The 21,524-nt window shown below is 41.8% G+C and overlaps 2 protein-coding genes across 2 annotated transcripts in view; one reads left to right on the top strand and one right to left on the bottom strand.

The window, feature by feature from the left end:
• atp10d (ATPase phospholipid transporting 10D) overlaps nucleotides 1–2,302 on the bottom strand; it is a 74,741-nt gene extending 72,439 nt beyond the window's left edge. Inside the window, exon 1 of the mRNA XM_079692807.1 lies at nucleotides 1,817–2,302. The gene's annotated coding sequence lies outside the window, so the exon portion shown is untranslated. The remainder of the gene's footprint in view (nucleotides 1–1,816) is intronic.
• On the top strand, nucleotides 693–20,997 carry commd8 (COMM domain containing 8). Its single transcript, XM_079693759.1, has 6 exons — nucleotides 693–758; nucleotides 2,438–2,518; nucleotides 7,313–7,468; nucleotides 8,151–8,303; nucleotides 9,123–9,278; nucleotides 20,400–20,997. Exons 1-6 carry the CDS (start codon nucleotides 708–710, stop codon nucleotides 20,418–20,420), a joined length of 618 nt encoding a protein of 205 aa, XP_079549885.1. The 5' UTR covers nucleotides 693–707; the 3' UTR covers nucleotides 20,421–20,997.
• Nucleotides 20,998–21,524: the final 527 nt, after the last annotated feature.

Here is a 21,524-nt window from a genome sequence, read left to right as displayed (position 1 = left end):
TGTGAGAAATGCTGATTTTATAGTAGACCTCATCACCAGTGGTGTTCAGTATGGTACATTTACTCAAGTACTGTACTTAAAGGTGGGGTATGTAATTCACTTCAGAAACACTTTTTGTTATATTCCATGGAATGCTCTTAACATCCCGATAGCCATTAATACAGTATATTAAATGCATTGACAAAAAATCCATAACAAAATGTCATCTGTGGAAGCCGTAGTACTGTAAAAAGCACGACCAATCATCTGAGCCGGCCCGGCTAAAATATCTGGATGGCCTACCCGCCTGTCAGCCTTCCATCTGTGCACAAACTTATCTCGTGCCCTCATTGGTCATGTGCACGTTGGTGTGTGTCGGAGGAGGGGCTCTGTAACATACTTGCCAACCTTTAGACCTCAGGAATCGGGAGCTGTTAGATTAACATTAACATGCTTATTGTAGTTGTAAGTGCACTGACTTGCGGCCTGTAGCACCGTCCTTGATGGAGCATATGTGTGGGCTGGACCTCTATTTTACAGGAAAGGAGTGAGCAGTTATCGAATCTTGTTCTGTTTTCTGTGAATATCTGCCTCACCCTCTCATACTTTGAGTTGCGCGCGCTACTAAAGAGACGTCTTACCATGGAAACCAAACAATGGTGTAGCTGTATTAAAGTCCGAGTGGAAACAGTCGTGTGTAAATCTGATTTTGTCAGAAATCGGGAGAAATGCGGGAGAAATATGACCCCGTGAGGAAACCGGGAGAGGGCAATGAAATCGTGAGTCTCCCGCGAAAATCGGGAGGGTTGACAAGTAGGCTATGCTCTGTAAGGAAGTCTGAAGGTAGAGGCAGATTTTTTTCGGCTGCGTAGTTTCAAATTCTAGCGCACTCGAGCTGGTTTCTCCGAAATTACATACCTACCTTTAAGTACAATTTTGAGGGACTTGCACATTTCCATTTTATGTTACTTTGTACTTCTACCCCACTACAATTCAGAGGTAAATGCTGTACTTTTACTCCGCAACATGTATATAGTAACTTTAGATACTTTGTAGATATAGATTAATGATAACAATATGATCAACATTTGTCATTAAAACTAGCTCCACCTTTACCAGCTTCGATAAACACATCAATAATTATAGTCAAAACACATCATACAATCCATTTACCATTATATATAATTAGAAAATGGGTTTATCTGCAGTACATTTACTTTTGGTACTTAAGTGTTGACGTCAATAATTGTGTACTTTGACTTGAGTAACATTTTTAATACAGGACTTCTACTTGTAACCGAGTAAATTTACACTTTCTACTCTTACTTAAGTACAAGATCGGAGTACTTCTTCCACTTTTGCTGATCACCATTAAACCCTTGCTTTATGTTTATAAGGTACAGCACAACAAATATCCTTCTTCTAAGATTTAACAACAAGCAATATCAGCACAAACTGGTTGCATGCTTTGATGCAATCTATTGAAAGTCCATTAAAGTCATACTGTACTACTGTAGGACTCAACTTTATCCGTAAACGTAGACGTTTACCCAAAAGCCCCCCTGAGGGTTTCTAACTGTGTCTTTACAGACCTCAACCCATGAATTGCTATGTCAATACTGCAGCAATCAAACATATGATCGAGGTGCAGCAGCTGATGATTGGCTCTCAGCACAAACAGTTTATGGTCCTGACGTAACAATACTGACAGTACAGTATACCTACAGTAGCTACAGAGTTCTCCATTACTGTGATGGATGAACAGAGCAACACGAGTATTCCAGGAAAACAGCGGATTTATCCACAGCAGAAACAGAGAAGGACCACCCTTACTTACCCAGCATTTTAACACCACACGCTGTCTATTTTCAAGTGAAGTTACATCCCATCCCTTCAATGTTTGACTGACCCCGCGAGACGACCACAAACAGCCCCCTGCTGCTGCTGATCAAAGCAGGATGTGAAAAAATCACCGGCTTTAAAAGCTCCCCTTTCCCGTGTAGGGGCGTCCGACAGAACTCTATTGACAAATTGTGACATTTCAAAATGGCTTCAATATCAGTGTGTAATTTAATGGATGCTCTTCAGATATGTAATTATTGACACTTTTTCGTACAATCGGACCTAAAGTTATTAATCGTTTTTATATAGTAAAGTCACATTGTTAACCTGTTTTCAACACTCTCACTGCTTTTTGCCCACTTTTCAACGATCATGTCCCATTAAAATGGCTAATGTATATATGGAGTTCGGCTTGCGAGCCAACATCAATCTTTGTTTTCTTCTTAATAACTGAGGGTGGCAAGACACACAAATATGCAAACCGAATAATGAGTATACAACAGTATTTCTATTTACTAATGGTATTTTAACATCCTAAGAAGTCATAAGAAATGTTGAAACCCATTTTTCCAAGCCATCACGAATGCCTCTGTTTCTATCATGTGACGAACGTCAGCTGACCAGCAAGCGGAGGGCGGAAGCAGAGGAAAACATGGTGGTGTTACTGAGCAGGCTGCCTGCCACAGAGTGTATTAAGGTGAGTACCAGGTGCTGTACCCATGAATACTGATGCACATTAACTTTGTTAAATGTATCATGGACCTGTTGGTGCGAAAACATGGAGATAAACCAATTCATGTTTAATATTAGTGAAGGACTGGCTCAATGTTGGCTCGTGCCTTACTACACAACAGGCGAGGTACTCAGTCATGGAAGAAGTACTCAGATTCTTTTTTTAAGTAAAAGTACAAATACTAAAGTATTTAAATAGTAAACTACTGTTGAACATACTTAAGTAGACATACAGAAGTATTATCAGCTAAATGTACTTCAAGTGTCAAATGTGAAAGTACTCGGAATGCATAATGATTCTGTTTAGAGTATTATATTATTATATACATGTATAGTATCTTGTTTTTATAACTAATAAATATATGTAGGGGCATTTTAAACATTTTAGTTTTTCAGTGTGGGTCCAATTGAATCACTATTGGCTTTGTAAAATGCTGGGAATATGTGTAGTACAGTAGGCTACTGCATCTTATCAGGTATGTGTTTTTATATGTAAAAAATAACTAGTGACTAAGTGTTCAATAAATAAAAAACAGTAAAAAGTACACTATTTGGCTCCAAAATGTAGTGGAGTGGAAGTATATGTACAGTATTATGAAAGACATTTACTCAAGTATGTAAAAGTAGTACTTAAATACTGTACTTCAGTAAATGTACTTTACATGTGCGTGACATTACACCACTGCACAGCTGCATCCAAGCAAAAGGGCAATGCACCTAAGCAAATGACCTCCAGTACCAAACCTAGGTACTTTCATTTGATGTGATTTCATACTTTTACAGCAGTAGATTCTGGTAACCAATATTGTCGTTTTACTTTGCTACATTTATCTGACAGCTTTAGTTAATTTACATATTAAAATCATTAGCTAGTACAAAATATAAATCTACTCAAAAAAAGTTAACGCTTAATAACGTTCAAAAGTTCCAGCAACAGTACACAACATCATTAAAATGAGCTCCACCTTTAACAGCCGTGATAAACACAATAATGCATCAATAATCATAATCTGGTACTTTGATACATATCAAATTACCGGACATATGTATATTTAAGCAATAGCTCACGACAGGCCGTGGTATATGCTCCTTATATCACAGCTAAGGGGCGTGGTTCGGCCCGACGCGAACCAAGTGTGGCAATATAAAAGAAAAATACACACTCTAATTTAAATAGTTTTTACTAGTAAATAATGATGTTCAAAATAAAATAGTCCCTCCGTTGCCTTCTGCACAAAACATAGTGCAAGGTGGTTGCTATGCAACAACACTAACAGCAAGCGAACATATTAGACAGAGAGCGTTGATCCATTATTTGGCTGTTTATTTACATTAATGTGTATGTTGCTGTTTATTGTGCATCCACTGAAAAACTGAAGTTACCTACTGTAACCCCAGCTTCTATGAGTAAACGGCGCAGCCCTCTAAGGCTATCGCTATTGGGTAATCCCCCTGCGCCCCCGCGCAGCACTGAAACACTTGTAGTCCACGCCCACCCGCAAGGTGGGCCCCACCCTCGGGCCTCCTTCCGGTATAAATAGGAAGGAGGCCCGGCAATCTGCTCCCATACCAAATAACTTTTCTTCAGCTATTCGTAGAGCCAGTGGGGCCCAGCGCTTAGAGGGCTGCACCATTTACTCATAGAAGCTGGGGTTACAGTAGGTAACCTCAGTTCTATTTCGTATATGGCTTCGCCCTCTAAGGCTATCGCTATTGGGTTAAGGGGGAAGCATGATGTAGTCTGCCATTGCCCTCGCTGCCCGTGAGGCGAAAGGGCTGCGAGGAAACCTCCACACGCTGCGTTTCACTCCGGCTGTCATCATGAGGCGTGTACACGCTCGGGATGGGTGGAGGTGTGTGCAGTGCTGTCCATATGAGGCGTTATAACGGCGCTCATGGATTTATTATGACCGTGTGTAGGAGGCGTATCTCGGACAGGGGAATGCCGCGAGCTCTGCAGGTTTATTAACCGATAGGTTAAAACCAGCAGGCTTCTGCAGGGAGCCCTGCTGTCTACTTAATCAACAGATTAGTGGCAGCCGGCTTAATTACCGGCTCCGCTTCCTCGGAGGCTCTCGCGGAGCAGACCAGGAGAGGGGGAGCCTCACTCCCCTTTGACTCGCCGCCGGGAGACTCTGTCTCTGGGGTGGCGGGGGAGCGGAGATGTGGGACGGAGCCCCTGCAGCCGCCGGGGCGGTTGCTGTGGGCGTCTCTCCGCTTGCGGCCTCCTGTGGCCGGCGTGGACGCCGCGGCTGCTGCGGTCGTTGGTGCCGCTGTGGCAGCTCAGCCGACTGGAGCCAGCTGTACATGCTGGCGAATGCCGTCCACCTGTCCCGCGGCCGTCTTCATGGACTCCACCATGGCGTGGAACTGGGGTCCGAACAGCCCGTCCGGGCTGATTGGAGCGTCCAGTAGCACTTTTCTGGCCGTCTCCGTAACAGACGCCACCGCGCTGTGGTGACGGAGAGGGGGAAAGCATGTTCGGCCGCCAAGCTGGCACCCTGCTCCGACTCTGTCTCCCCCGTCCGGGGGAGAGGAGGGAGGGGAGAACCGAACGGTGAACCGTGGAGGAAGGCGGGGCAGGAGTTGCTTCGGACTCCTGCCCGGCACTCTGCCCCAGGGACACGAGGCCCCGGCGCGGGCTCGTAAGCCTGGATGGGCCAATCGTCCTCCTCGGCCACAGCAGCAAGAGTGTCCGCTCTGCGCTTCCTGTCGCCCGAGGGGAGGGGAGCGCAGTGCATGCTACCTGCTGGTTTAGAGCCGCGTACGCGTGCTCTGACCCCCGGCAGGATTCACATACTGCTTTTATCTCTCCAGGTCATAACTCATTATGAACCCAGAGCCACATGAGGGACAATCACGGACGCAGTTGTTGCTCATGATGATTCTCAATTGCTGTGCTTCAGTAACTGTGCTGGTTTGCTGAAAAAAAGAGGGAGCAGATTGCCGGGCCTCCTTCCTATTTATACCGGAAGGAGGCCCGAGGGTGGGGCCCACCTTGCGGGTGGGCGTGGACTACAAGTGTTTCAGTGCTGCGCGGGGGCGCAGGGGGATTACCCAATAGCGATAGCCTTAGAGGGCGAAGCCATATACAAAATTGAACTGTCCAGCATCAGTAGCATGGCTTACGTGGTCACTTGTATAGGTTGAGGTTGTTCGAGGCTGTTGCTTGGCGTGACGAGAATATTGCTCCACTTTCTCCGGTCCCCGAGATTGGGCTTCTAGTAGCTCTGGAGAGAGCTTACGCACCTGTGGCCACTAACGGTCATAATTTCTCTGCTTTGTTTCAAGAAAATCAGAAAGCTTTTGAATGGTGGTACTTTTCCAGTTGGTCTACCTGCTCTTCACGGAGCTCTGCATGTCGTCGTTAGGTGCTTTTTTTTCTGGAGATAGGCACTGCTCAATCCACTCGTCCATACTATAGTAAGACCCCCCCGGAGGTCGAAGTTAATCTTAAATGTTTCCATTTTATGCTTTGTAAGTTTGTTTCGTAACGGAAGAAATTTAAATACATTTATAAAACTGACAAGTCAAATCAAGCAATCTGATTGGTCGATAGCGTTTTTGCGGACCTCTTTGATTACAGATTTGAAAACATCGTTGCTTGCTTTAAAAGTAGCACAATTCATTATGATAAACCTTCAAAAGTATCTAGATATCCCTGCCCTAATGCCAAAGGATTGCACACTGAATATGTTTTGCCGTGTGATGTCTATGTCTGGACCACTGCGTCAAAAAGGAGGGCTTCTGCCCCGTTACTTCTCCGCTGCTTTCTTATCCCAGTATGAAAAGCAACGGTATACTGTTTTTCTCAGACGCGGAGGGATACTGACTTGTTGTGAAAAGTAACTTACAATTCTACCCGTGGTATACGCTCAGTATATCACGGCTAAGAACCAATCAGATTGCTTGATTTGACTTGTCCGTTTTATAATCTGAAATAGACCATAATTCATCATTCTAGTGGCTATGTTGATGCCAATACTTTACTACTTTTATTTAGTTATGATTTTCATGTAGGCCTTTTTATTGTATTTTTGCAATTTAGTATTGCTATTTTACTTTTAGCAGAGTACTTTTTCTACCACTGCATCCAACTCAATGTAATAGCAATTATAAATTGATATTATTAACGTCATGCTACGTAATACATATGTCACATATTCTGTCTTTTTAAGAGGATATCAGATTTAGTTTAAAATCTCACTATTCATTTTCTAAAATAAGCATGTTTTAATCCAGTTACCAAAGTGTCTGTATCATATTCTATCTCACACTGTCTTTTTCCCTGCTTTGATTTTTAGCTCAATTTGTTTGTATTTCATGATTAAGATATGACTGTCATTAATCTCTATTATTGTGGTAACTCGTTTGCATTAATGAGTAACTGTTTTATATGTTATACTTGTTTTATTTCCTTGTATTTTATGTCTTTCTTTCTTTCTTCCTTTTCCTAATATTTATATATTGCTTTTGTATTTGTTTTCTTATTCATTTAACTCTCTTGCAAGATTATATCTAATGCACAATTTTTTGCAAAATGTTGTCTCTTTTTCTATTATGTCTAAAGTGTATTGTGCATTTTCATAGGAGCCTGGAATTTGCATTGCCCAAACTACACTGTAGTTATTGTGCATGTGAAAGCCTTTGAATGCTGGGATATATAACCAGTATCTGTGTCACTCACATCCCAGCTAAAGGCCCCAACATGGGAGCCCAAACAGACCAAATAACTTTTTTGGTTCTGTCTGGTGTGTAGTTTTGTCACAGGGTGGTGGATGGCCTGTGTGGCAGGGAGCCCCCCCGCAGGTCAGAGCACAGCACCACCTGGAGCCCGGAGGAGTGGCTGCAGCTGCTGGACTCCCTGAGCACCTTCTACCGCCGGGCAGTGGGCAGCGACAGCTCCGAGAAGGAGGTGAGAGCCAGGGGTGTGGGACTTCTGCTTGGGGACGGAAAAGGACGAACAGCTGACTTTATTTTCTACATTTATATGGCAGATCTTTACTAAATTATTGAACTCAGGTTGGAGCAATTTTTCTTAGTGGCCAAAGTGTGGAGCTACAATCTCCGTGACAGTCACCTGATGTCACCAGGCCAACAAAGTCCTTCTATTGACTTACATTGTACATTCTTTGTTGACATACGTCTGTGCATCTGTATGTTCCAAGTGCATCAAATAAAAGCTTGTCTTCGAAATGTATTATTGAATTTAATGAATGAATGGAAATGTGATTCATGTGTAATAATAGATTATGAGGGACAATGAATGAAAGGAAACCACTGACTGTTGGTATTTCAAGTCTTCTAATTGAGGTTATTATATAGCACATTAAAGAGGCTTTTGAAAAGGAAGAATGAATGTTTTCTATAAATAATACAAATATGAAACGGTTTTCTGGCACAATATAAGAATAAACAAACTCATTGGTTGCACAGGGCTGTCAGAACATCCGAGTGCTTGTTCTCCAGAGTCAGCCCATTTTGGTTTAATTTGGCCATAATGACCTGCAACGCTTTATCCAGTTCTCAGTATACCTCCATGCTTTATACAGCAGAGCAGGATGCTGGCTGTGGTCTCAGCTCTGTTTCTCGTGCAGGTGCTGGGGGGGCTGGCAGATGTTGGCAGCAGCCATGCTGAGGCGGTGCTGAGCGTGCTGAGAGCCAGACAGGAGGAGATCCACCACGCTCTGCTGGACAGAACCAACTCCATCTCCTCCGCCACGCTGCAGGACTTCGACTGGCAACTCAAGGTCACTCCATGCTTTATTTGTAATTTGTATTAGCTCTAATCTTCTCGTCATGGGGGTGTGACTTTTTGCACAATCGAAATCAGAATCAGTAACAGGTTTATTACCAGGTAGGTTGATACGTACGAAGAATTGGCAGTGCATACATCAAAGTAAAACAAAAATTAAAAAACACAGAACTTTTTAAAGAAAACTATAATAGGGCGGTGGTGGCGAAGTCGATAGGGACTTGGCTTGGCAACTGGAAGGTCACCAGTTCAAGTCCTGGAAAGACCAAGTGCTACCGAGGTGCCCCTGAGCAAGGCACCGTTCCCTACACTGCTCCCCGGGCGCCGTTCAAAATGGCAGCACACTGCTCCTAACACTAGGATGGGTCAAATGCAGAGAAACAATTTCCCCACGAGGGGTTAATAAAAGTCCATCTTATCTTATCTTAATAACATTAAAAAAAAAGTATAATAATAATGTAAAATAGAAAAATTAACAAAATAAAGCAGTATTTACATTGAAATAGAATGATATAAAATATGTGCAGTAGAAAAAACAGATATTGTCAATATTGTTTGCATTAATGTAATGCATAGAGTCTGCATTGTGACTGAGGTAAAGTGTCATGAATGCATTTATGACTGCCTGAAGACCTACAGCATATTATGACGGCTGCCTGTGGAAACACAAGTGGTGCTACAGAGAAGAACCAGTTAAGCACCAGAAAAGCACAAGAACAGATCTTGAACCGGAACCGGTTTTGTGGAAAAGGGGCATTAGAAGACAAGTCTCTCTAAAGTTGACCCCCTCCCCTCTGTGCCCTCCCCCCTGCAGCTGTCCCTCTCCAGTGATAAGATCTCGTCCCTGCACACCCCTCTGCTCAGCCTCAGTCTGGATGTGAGGGAGGACGCAGCCCTGCGCTCCGTCACCATGGAGATGAACCCAGAGGAGTTAAACACACTCATCAGTTCCCTAGAGGCCGCCAACAAGGTAATCTTATGAATCAATATGATGATAAGGATTTTTCAATTATTTGGGGACAAATTATTATCTATAATCTTTGCATCAAAAATAAGAATGATTATAAAATAAATAAAGTTCTTCTTCACTGAATTTAGTGCATTTAGTTTTTTCCCTAATGCTTTTAGTTGTATACTGGGCTCCAGACTTATTTTCTGCATTGGTTGCGCCTAACTTTATGTCATCATTATATACAATTTAATAAAAGTACTGTACTTGTATTACAGCTTAGAGGAACTCGTACTCGTATTTCATTTTTCTTTCTTTACTTTATACTAGTATTCCACTACATCTAAGAAGCGTACATGTTACTTTTCACAGCATTACATTTGTCCTTTGATTCAGATGAATACTACCACATTTAAAACAACTAGATAATCATTATGTACTATTATGGATAAAAGTACCAAGCAGTAAAAAAAAAGTTGTTAAATGAGCTCTGACTTCACCAGCTGTGATGTGTGTGTGATAATGTATCAATAATTATAATCAAATAATTGTACAAAATGAGTACATTTACTTTTGGTTCTTTAATTCAAATTTGATAATAAGACTTATGTTCCATAGAGTAATATTTAGAAAATGATAGTGTCTTTACACTTATATTGATCTCAATACACCTTCTACGACTGAATATATTACATAATATGTAATAATAAGTAGTGTTACTGTTACTCTATTACTCTGGACTGCAGCCGCATCATTCACCTTGTAAGTTTCACAGTCGGTCATGTTAATTTATTTGTGGGAAGCAAAATCATTTGTGATACATTTTCAAATACATTATGCAGCCCAATCAGGTGTTTATAGATGCCAAATGTTCCACAGTAATGGAGGAGAAACACTAGGTGGCGACATTGTTACAGCATGAAAACAGAGCCGCACTATGATTAAAGCAAACACTCTAGCCTCATCCCAATACCCCTCCTCGACTCCTCCTTTCCCTCACTCGCTTCCCTTCCTTGCGTCTTAGCTCCGCCTCCATAAGATGCGAGCGAGAGACACGAGGAGGAGACGCGAGGACAGAGGAGTCCTCAGGTATTAATTGGGATGTCCTCGTTCACTCAAACGTAACTCTTAGACGACGTCTGTTAATGATGACATGTGCACAGCTGTATCCCCTCTCATCGGGCTTAACTGAATAACCCTTTAGAACCGGCCCATTTGTTGTTAAATATTTATTTAAATGCATGAGTCTTTCTCTTGTTAGTCAAGGAATTCAATGTATGATGGTTGATCCTGCTTTGTGTTTTGTTTTGGTGTAAAATGTAGCCTACATTTAAATAAAAATATAATTATAGTAATGTGAAAGCCTTTTAGAAATGAATTACGCATAATTATTCCCACAGAGCTGTGAGCACGCTTTTCCACTCATCTTCCAGTTGTCGGTTTTCCTCTGTTGAAATGGACCAGCTGTGAAGGTAGGGGCGGGGCTTTTATACGCGAGTGGTGAAAACACTTCCGCGTCTGCTCGCGTGTATCCTCCCTTTAGTCTCCTCCCTCACCCCTCCTCGACTCCTCCGTGTGCATTTCAGCTATTGGGACGTCCTTCAAAATGGCGTGTCTTGATCGATTTCCGGGTCAAGTCCCGGAGGAGGGGAAGAGAGGAGTCGAGGAGGGGTATTGGGATGAGGCTTCTGAAGGCTTTCTCAATTCTCTAATTTCCCCTCCTCGACTCCTCGGTCCTCCGTTAGTGACCCGGAAATTAATTTCAGCGCGCCATGTTGTAGGACATCTAATTTTTCTAAATGCACTTCGATGACAGAGCATCGAGCATCGAGGAAGCTCTCTGGAGGAGCTACAGATGTAGCACTTAATTTCAGACTCCAGCTTACAGCTTCCTGCCTACGGCCTGCCAAAGACCAGTATAGAGGAATGTTAAGCCCTCCCACTATTTTCCAAGAGGGCGTTGCCAGATTTTCAATTTCAGGTTTTAACCAGGAGATGGCGCTTCATTCACAAATACAGAAAGACAAGTTTCATGGACTTTCAGTTGTGTTTTGAAGAGCATTTGAACACATCAATATTTTAGATCAACTAAAGTATATCTAATCTTGTAATTCAATCATATATAGTCTTTATATATTAAATAATCATAATAATAATGTAAATGTTTACATTACACTTCTTTATTTGTTTTGCTCATACTTTTACCTTTACAATCGTTTGCTTTAATATGCAGTATATTTTTGTGTTTGCTTCCTCCTGCTCCCTTTCGGACACATACTGTATGATTTATTATTATTATTAATATGAAGATATTATTAAGATAAGATAAGATGTTACTTTATTGATTGAACATTTTAGTTTAGAATGTGCTTTCCCACGGTAATTCAGAAGGCTCACAGGTCACATTCCGACCATTATTTAAAACAATAGGTGCTTTCACACCGTCTACAGTTTGATTTGTATAGAGGGAGCTCTGTCAGTGTTTGAATTACCCATTTGCTTTCGGGGAGCCCTATTTTTCAGAGCACATCCTGCTACTAAATATGTCACACGCACGCTCTGTTGACTGGCGCAGCAGCGTGGATGCGATCAATTGCTATAAAAACACTCTTCTACTAATACAGACGGTGTCACTATGCCGGCGGATGTGGCCGTTGTTGAAGCCTCTTCAGGCTCCGCATCGGCAGGCCTCTCCCTCGGTGTGGAGCTGTCAAACTCGACCCTAACGCCGCTTACAGCCAGCCAACTAAAAGTTGTTTTCCGTTCACGTTGTCATTTTTAGACTCCTTCGCTTTTTGCTTGTGAATCCAAAAGCTGTGACGCTTGGCTGTTTTCGTTTTGCCATATTTTTTATTACAAAGCCAGAGTTAAAAAAATATCAATATGAACATTTCAAATACCACGCCGGCATCACCGCCATAACCATAGCAACGTAAGTAAGAATGCAGCGCCGCCACGTACAGATGGCAACACCCAGACATATTCACAAATATAAAACAAATATTCAGAAACTGTAATGAACAATAACTATTATTTATTTCAAGAACTGTTATTTACAGAAACTCAAATTTTCTAATCTGTGTGACACAAATATGCACGATTGTTTTTGGCTCCCCCTATTTATCTCAAAGTCAGCCTTCAGGGGAGCTCCCCCTCGCTCCCCCCCATTTCGAACAGTGTCTGTGGCTGAATGGCCAGCGATTAGGTGCGGCGCATTTATCATAGGTGATCAGAGCTAACTGCCTGCTGTCAGATTTCATTTAAAAAAACAGATCTGATTTTAAGACTATTTCTGCGCTCATAAAGAATGATAAGAATAAGAATAATGCGTATTGAACTGGTTTCATTAATTAGTGAGTTTATTTAACACTAGAACCGCCAATCGGGTCAATTTGTGTGATGTGTGTTTGTGTGTGCAATGTAACTTTTTCAATAAAATATTAAAGTCTCCCAGTCCGTGACTTTTCCTGAAGGTGTGCTATGTGGCACCCTATGTTGTTAAAAATTGCATTCTAATAGCGGGATTTGACGGGTTTAGGTAGGCCTATACAAAGACCTCTGGCGGTTCTAGTGTTAAGGTAATTAGGTACAGTAGAAGCCCTTTTTTATCAGTAACGAATTTAGCAGTTGAACATAAGTCAACTAACTGAGGGTCACTTGCAATGACAGTGTTGTGTCTAACTGTAAGCTTGTCACTCAGAGTAACCTACAGTTAATTTAGCTGCTGGAGAAGAAAGATCAGGGGGGGAGGGGGGGAGAGAGCTGTGGTCGATGGGCCATTAGTTGTGTAAATACACAACTGAGAACTGCCGTTTCATTCAGACTGTTTAAAAAACGGTAACAACGGACTATTTTTCTTAGCGGATGCATGTCAATTTAAATCAATACATACAACTATTTTTTAAATCAATAAAAACATTTTCTAAATCCAAAAAAGCATTTAAATTAATATTGGGAGTCATGTCGTTACTTTGTTGAGAATGTGGCCATGTAATAAGCGGGATAATTTGCAGCGACTTGTTCCTTATAGGGAAAATAACACCCGTCATGCAGATGAGGATCCCTCCGCTACGCTTTGGGATCCTGATCGACCGACGAAGCTCCATTTAAAATATACATATTTTTGGTGAATTACTGAGTTTAGGCACGTTAATAACGTTTTAATGAAGTTGAATACAGTATATTCATATGTGTCATTGATTTCATGTCAATTCGGCGAACATAAACATAAATGATCGTGGTGAAGATGATGATTAAATTAGGATTAAAAATCGAGAGCCGGGCTGCATTTCCTCCTGTTCGTTTTTTTCGAATAACGAAATTATTTTGTGAAATAACATCATGGTGATGTTTTGTAAATGATTACATGTCTCTTATTTAGCACAGTAGTATGATATCCGTGACATATGGATCTTAACAAAGTTCCGCTGTAAATCCAGCGTACTGTATCTGACTTTATTTCACATGAGCTCCAGTGTGGAACCCCACTGCACCCCCTGGTGGATCAATGATCCATTGCAGCTGGCTTCATTATAATTACATTTATCTATCACGGGGGCGGTCTCAAGTCAAGCTGGAGGTTTTCCCTTGAGCGAGGGCAGAGCATGTACCAATCACGGCCCTCGCGTTTCGAACTGTCTGAAATGAATCGCTACATCTGTATGATCGAGGATACACTAATGGTTCCTCCACGGATCCTCCGCAGATGCATTTCCCGGCAACAGAGATGTTTCAAAGAGTCGTGACGCACGGTCGGACTTATCTCAGCCAATGACAGCTCTACATGCATCCCCTGGATATTATTTTATTAACTGCTTTCATCGCGACGCGATGTTTACAGTGAGAACAGCTGTGAGGTCCGTGCAGAAAGCAGAGCAGTGTGTAAAATGTATATCACTCAGTATAACAGACCCACTCTCTTTATTTGCTTTAGTTTAGTAGATATCTACAAACAAAGAGTCGATATTTTTCGAAAACCATTTAGTGCTTCATATAATAAAATACACAACGGCTGTATCCTGATTATGCTTTAGGAGCTGTAGGTGTGTGTGGTACAGTGTATAGGAGTGTGTAGGTGTGTGTGGTACAGTGTGTAGGTGTGTGTGGTACAGTGTGTAGGTGTGTGTAGGTGTGTGTGGTACAGTGTGTAGGTGCGTGTTGTACAGTGTGTAGGTGTGTGTTGTACAGTGTGTAGGTGTGTGTGGTACTTGTACAGTGTGTAGGTGTGTGTTGTACAGTGTGTAGGTGTGTTGTACAGTGTGCAGGTGTGTGTTGTACAGTGTGTAGGTGTGTGTGGTACAGTGTGTAGGTGTGTGTTGTACAGTGTGTAGGTGTGTGTGGTACAGTGTGTAGGTGTGTGTGGTACTTGTACAGTGTGTAGGTGTGTGTAGGCCTGTCACGATAATTAATTGTGTTGGACGATCAATTTTTCTGGAAATTATTGCGATAAACGATAATATTGTCGGCGCCGTTTTAAGACCATTTTAGACATAATGATAATATATAATAATAATTCAAGTACATCCTTTCAAACATAACTTTTTATTGAACATTCAACATTGCAAATGAAATGTGAAATAATATTAAAATATATAAATTATATATAATAAATAAAACAAATTAATTAAATTATAATAAATTAATTAAATCACACACAACCAAAACAATAAATTAAATAGAGTCAGGCTGGAAAACAGAGCTCTCTCTCTCTCATATATATATATATATATATATATATATATATATAAATATGAGCACACATTATCTCACAAGCAAAAAAACCCTCCTTAAAGCAAGTCAAGTGTACAGTTCACTGTCAAAGACCCAGATTCCTCAACAGGCCATATCCAAATCTGTTTTTCTAAGTTTTCGAGCAAGGAACACCAACATGTTTGCATTGTCGGGCGGGGGCTCTCCATCTCCAGCTGCCGTGTTTGCTCCCAGCTGGGAAAACGGAATGGGGTGGTTGTGTTTTAGGTGGTTTAAAATGTGTGGTATTGCCTGCTTTTGTCGCTACCTTTTTTAAACCAATGCGACACACCGCCCGGCTCATTCAAGTCCGTAGGTTCGCCTCGTTGATTTGGTTTGAATCCAAAATACTGCCACACCGGAGAATCGAGATGTGTAGTTAGGTTTTGTAACCAATTCCATTTCACTTTAAATTCCCCGCGAGTAAGTCACACGTTGTCTCCCGCTTGTCGCTCTATTATTAATTTGGCTGCGACGCTGCTGCACGTGCACGCGGAGTGTCCTGACCTGGCTGTGTGTCAGCCCCGCCCTCACAGCGCGCCTGGCAGCCACAGCGCTCCAGGCTAAAATGCTGGTCACATCTTTATGTAGGGTGACCAAACGTCCTCTTTTGCCCGGACATGTCCTCTTTTCACGCCCTGTCCGGGTCGTCCGGGGGGGGTTTATAAATTCATGAAAATGTCCGGGTTTCGCGGACCGTTTGCATGTACTTAAATTGACTGGCGAATTGCACAGAATACTACGGTACTCTGTTGCATGTGTGACGTAATCCCTGAGTCTGAAGCTTTGTGGGCGGCTCTACAACTACGCTGACACACAAACAGAGGAAGGGGACAGAGCGGATCGCCGCTCACATTGACAATGCCAAAGCGCAAATGTACTTTTACAGATGAATTGCAGAAGAAATTCCAAATGTACCGGCCCGGTCGGAACAAATGGGAGGCGGAGTACACCGTGTGCAAAGCTTGCACATACGTGTGTGTGTCCAATAAAGGTGCAGGCGATCTTAAAGCGCACATGGACACAAACAAACATTGGAAAGCTGTGCAAGGTGAGAGTTTGTCGGCAAAGTTGACAGACTTCTTTGTTAGACCAGGCAAAACAGAGGATGCTGTAAATGCAGCGGAGGGTGCGTTTGCATTTCACACTGTGAAACATCACAACAGCTACAGATCTATGGATTGCACAAGTGCCTTGCTAAAAAAAAGCATTTCCAGACTCTGACACTGCTAAAAAATTCAGTAGTGCGCGCACTAAAACCGAAGCCATTGTCAATGGTGTTATAGCGCCCCACTCGATTGATGTCGCACATGAAGCACTCAAAGAAATCCAGTACTGTGGTGTTTCTACAGACGGGAGTAACCACGGAGCAGTGAAAATATTCCCAATCATAATCCAGTACTTTGACTGGAAGAGGGGTGGCATGCAAACAAAATTAATCGAGTTTAAAGACACACCAAATGAGACAGCAGAAACCATTGCACAATATCTCATTGAAACATTGGCAAAAAACAATTTGTCTGAAAAATGCATTGCATTTACTGGCGACAATTGCAACACAAACTTTGGAGGAATCCGACGTGATGAAGGGGGAAAGAATGTATTTGCAAATTTGAAGAGGTTGCTGCAGAAGAACACTCTGATCGGTGTGGGTTGCCCAGCACACATATTGAATAATTGTGTTCATCATGGGGCAGACAAAATAGATATTGACCTTGAAAATATCATGTTCAAAATCTACCAGTTCTTCCACATTTACACTGTGCGCACTGAGAGCCTGAAGGAGTACTGTGATTTTGTTGACATTGAATACAGAAGGATGCTTTCTCACAGCAAGACAAGGTGGCTGTCATTGTTCCCAGGCATTGAGAGGATGATACAGATGTTTCCAGCCTTAAAGACATTCTTTCTGTCTCAGCAAAAACCACCCACAGTGATCAAGAAGTTTTTTGTAAATGAATTCAGTGAGATCTACCTCTGGCACATGCACTCACTCATGTCTGCGTTCCACACCCACATTCAAGACATGGAAAAGGAGAAGAACTCAACTATGGAGGTAAAGAAAACAATGAACAGCATCCACACCATTCTTCTTGAACGCAAGAGCAACAACTGCATGTCCCTTAAAGTTAAGGGACTACTGGCACAAAAGCGTAGTGATGGACTTGGTAAGGAATATGACCAGTTCTGTGCTGATGTGCAAGGCCTGTACAGTACATGTCTGGAGTATCTGGAGAAGTGGATGACTCCCATGGAAGAGTTCTCCACATTCACGTGGATGGATCTGAGTGAGCCACCAGAGTGGAATGATGTGGAGGCCTGCATCAAGTTCCTAGTAGAGAAGGGGGTGGTAATTGGTGATGTCAAGTGTTTTGACCAGGTCACCAATCTGAAGAGATTCACAGAAAGGTTCAACCGTGATGAGGAGTTCAGTGGCCTGCAGGTGCACCAGAAGTGGACCAAATATTTTGTGAAGGCCAAAAGCATTGCATGTTACTCAGAACTACTGAAGATTGCACAGTTTGTCTTTGCACTTTCCTCTCACAATGCAAATGTTGAGAGGGTTTTCTCACTGACGCAGAGCCAGTGGACCAAGGAGAGGAACCAGCTGTCTGTTGAGTTACTGAAGGGGATTCTATTTGTGCAATACAATTTGAAAGACATGTCTTGCAAAGACTTTCATGCTTATTTGTTGAGCAACCGAAACCTGCTGGGAAAGATCAGCTCCACAGCTAAATATCGATGGGCAGACAAGGAGGATGAAGAAGAAAAGCAGGATGAAGAAGATTGAAGTATGCAGCTATGCAGAGAGAGAAAGCTATGTAGCTGTGGGAGAGAAACTTTAAACTTTTAATTTTAAATTGGGACCCTAGAAAACAGTTTGAAGCTAGAAATATGTGAAAAGTTGTCGTTTCACTGTGGTTGTTTACAATGACAGGGCCTGGAATTGTGTTTACAAACATTTAAAGTAGGCTTATATTTGGTTCATGGTGCCTCAAAATGTGTTTGGTTTGATTTAGGTAATCAAATGTTATGTTAGGTTATGTTCACTAATGGAAATTATGCAAATGTGAAATCCAAAACTGCATAGTGCACTTTTCAAATAATTACATTAGTATCTTTGGGAGGTTACTGTTTTATTGTTTACATTGACAAGATACAAAGAGATTATTTGTTAAAGCTGGATTTTCTATTTTCTACTATTTCATATATTTTGTTATTTATTTTTGTCCAGTAAGACTTGAAAAGAGAGCTATTATTTTGTTACAGATTGATGTTTAAGTTATTCTTGTGCATTTGAGATTTGTCAGAGATGATTTTTGGTACAATAAAGCATGTTGATTGTTGAGTAACCTTGGTTTGGTGTGTCTTTGGTTATAGAGAGATATTATTGTGTTATATACAGTAAAATAATATAAATAATAATTGTATATCCATACAGAGGAGGCATACTTTAAAACAATAAGGCATCTTTGAGTAAACGTTGTGTATCATTAAGTATCTCGATGCTGGGGGCAGCATGTCCTCTTTTTTGGAAATCAAAATATGGTCACCCTATCTTTATGTAAACGGCAATTTATCGAGCTCAGAAAAGTTATCGAGTCCATTTTTATTTATCGTACGATAAGTCAATTTATCGATTATCGCGACAGGCCTAGGTGTGTGGTACAGTCTGTAGGTGTGTGTGGTACAGTGTGTAGGTGTGTGTGGTACAGTGTTTATGTGTGTGTGGTACAGTGTGTAGGTGCGTGTTGTACAGTGTGTAGGTGCGTGTGGTACAGTGTGTAGGTGTGTGTGGTACTTGTACAGTGTGTAGGTGTGTGGTACAGTCTGTAGGTGTGTGGTACAGTCTGTAGGTGTGTGTTGTACAGTCTGTAGGTGTGTGTGGCACAGTGTGTAGGTGTGTTGTACAGTGTGTAGGTGTGTTGTACAGTGTGTAGGTGTGTGTGGTACAGAGTGTAGGTGTGTGTGGCACAGTGTGTAGGTGTGTTGTACAGTGTGTAGGTGTGTTGTACAGTGTGTAGGTGTGTGTGGTACAGAGTGTAGGTGTGTTGTACAGTGTGTAGGTGTGTGTGGTACAGAGTGTAGGTGTGTGTTGTACAGTCTGTAGGTGTGTGTGGTACAGAGTGTAGGTGTGTGTGGTACAGTGTGTAGGTGCGTGTGATACGGTGTGTAGGTGTGTTGTACAGTGTGTAGGTGTGTTGTACAGTGTGTAGGTGTGTGTGGCACAGTGTGTAGGTGTGTTGTACAGTGTGTAGGTGTGTTGTACAGTGTGTAGGTGTGTGTGGTACAGTGTGTAGGTGTGTGGTAAAGTCTGTAGGTGTGTGTTGTACAGTGTGTAGGTGTGTGTGGTACAATGTGTAGGTGCGTGTGGTACAGTGTAGGTGTGTGTGGTACAGTGTGTAGGTGCGTGTTGTACAGTGTGTAGGTGCGTGTGGTACTTGTACAGTGTGTAGGTGTGTGGTACAGTGTGTAGGTGTGTGGTACTTGTACAGTGTGTAGGTGCGTGTGGTACAGTGTGTAGGTGTGTGTTGTACAGTGTGTAGTTGTGTGTTGTACAGTGTGTAGGTGTGTGTTGTACAGTGTGTAGGTGTGTGGTACAGTCTGTAGGTGTGTGTTGTACAGTGTGTAGGTGTGTGTGGTACAGTGTGTAGGTGCGTGTTGTACAGTGTGTAGATGCGTTTGGTACTTGTACAGTGTGTATGTGTGTGGTACAGTGTGTAGGTGTGTGTTGTACAGTGTGTAGGTGTGTGTGGTACTTGTACAGTGTGTAGGTGTGTGGTACAGTGTGTAGTTGTGTGTTGTACAGTGTGTAGTTGTGTGTTGTACAGTGTGTAGTTGTGTGTTGTACAGTGTGTAGGTGTGTTGTACAGTGTGTAGGTGTGTTGTACAGTCTGTAGGTGTGTGTGGTAAAGTGTGTAGTCGTGTGTGGTACAGTGTGTAGGTGCGTGTGGTACAGTGTGTAGGTGCGTGTGTGGTACAGTGTGTTGGTGCGTGTGGTACAGTGTGTAGGTGCGTGTGTGGTACAGTGTGTAGGTGTGTGTGTTGTACAGTGCGTATGCGGCGGACAGACGGGTCTCAGTTGGTTTGGTGTCCTATGCTTACTTTTAATACTTGTAAATACAACTTTTGGCCCGTAATTTCAATTCCCCATTCCAGCGACCAGAGAGAGGGGGGGGGGGATATAGCCAGTCTCTGATTGTGTTACGTTATTATGAGAGTGCTCTCATACTTGTTTGATTCTGACATTGTATATATTTATATAAATATATGTGTGTGTATATGTCCACATCTGTAGCCTGTTATTGTCTCATTATACCGCTACACAAACACACGTAGTAAATATCCGCACCAATCAGTCACATGAAATGTGTATGTATTTGTGTCTTTCAGGTGGTGCTGCAGTTGAAATGATGGACATATTGTGGAGGAATCATCCCACTAAAACCCAGGACTACAGGAAGTCCAGCAGGTGTTTGTCAGGGTGTCATGAAGTGTGAAATCGACTCTCTGCCATGCTGTGTGTTGGAGGCACAATGACAGTCATATACATGAACATGTTTATGGGCAGTAGAACTCTCACTATTTGTTTTTTAAATGGACTGTTGTATCGGGAACTTATCAAAGTACATTTTTATTTGCCTTTTCATAATGTTAAATCTTATTCTAGTGTCCATTCAATTTTACAAATAGTAGAAAGAAGAGTGAAATGTGCTAACAATAAATACCCCATTAACTTTATACCATACATATATCACAGTAGGCCTATACTTATTTGTGATGTTTGAATGTTGAGCATATTGAAGGAAATTTGAGAATATGAAATTAAAGCTTGAATGTATAGAATCAAACATGAGAATTGTTCAAGCTATTCGACGTCCACGACACAGGGCCACGTTTTTTTTTTATATCTGATTCATCTGTACAAATGTTGCAAGAAATGTAAATAAAGTAAAGTAAAATAACCTAAATAAAATATTAAAAAAATGGACTATTGCTAATGATTTAAAGGTACTATGATACAATACAATGTTTTTTTCTTCTTCTATAAATCTGCATAATGTGTGTTATCATGGAGAGGGCGGGTTTGGAGCCAGTTTTTTATGAAACTAGCAAATGGTTCATGATATTTTCAACAGGCCGACTTTTTCATAATATTTTTGACGTTATACTTTTTTTTTAACATACTATACACTTACTTTTTTAAGTACTTGACGAAACTTATTTCACATTTGATTTCAAACTACACAATTACTTTTTTCATATGTTTGTTTTTACAATTGTTTGGAGGTTAGCGTCTATAGTATAGATGCTAACCTCCAAAGATTGGGCACGACTCCCCAGAGCGTGCCGTGGTTCCCATTCCCTATTAGCCCCGTCCCTGGTCTCTCCTGGTGTGAGCTAGCTTGTGTAATTAGCATGGTTAGATGCTAAGTTAGCAACAACTCCTGGGCTGGGTGGATACAGTCATCAAATCCTGGACAAACAGGGCTAATGTAGTTAGCCTAGTTAGCGGCT

The sequence above is a fragment of the Notothenia rossii genome (genome assembly GCF_949606895.1).
Source record: "Notothenia rossii genome assembly, chromosome: 7".
NCBI classification, from domain to species: domain Eukaryota; kingdom Metazoa; phylum Chordata; class Actinopteri; order Perciformes; family Nototheniidae; genus Notothenia; species Notothenia rossii.
The sequence above is the reverse complement of the archived record's forward strand: the minus strand, read 5'-3'. Positions and strand labels throughout refer to the sequence as shown.

Excerpts from the sequence above, each read along its gene's own strand:
- commd8 (XM_079693759.1), top strand. The coding sequence starts at position 708 with ATGCGGGAGAAATATGACCCCGTGAGGAAACCGGGAGAGGGCAATGAA. Across the intron at positions 759-2,437 it reads CGGGAGAGGGCAATGAAATC|CTGACCAGCAAGCGGAGGGC; the intron begins GTGAGTCTCCCG and ends GACGAACGTCAG. Across the intron at positions 2,519-7,312 it reads CTGCCACAGAGTGTATTAAG|TTTTGTCACAGGGTGGTGGA; the intron begins GTGAGTACCAGG and ends TCTGGTGTGTAG.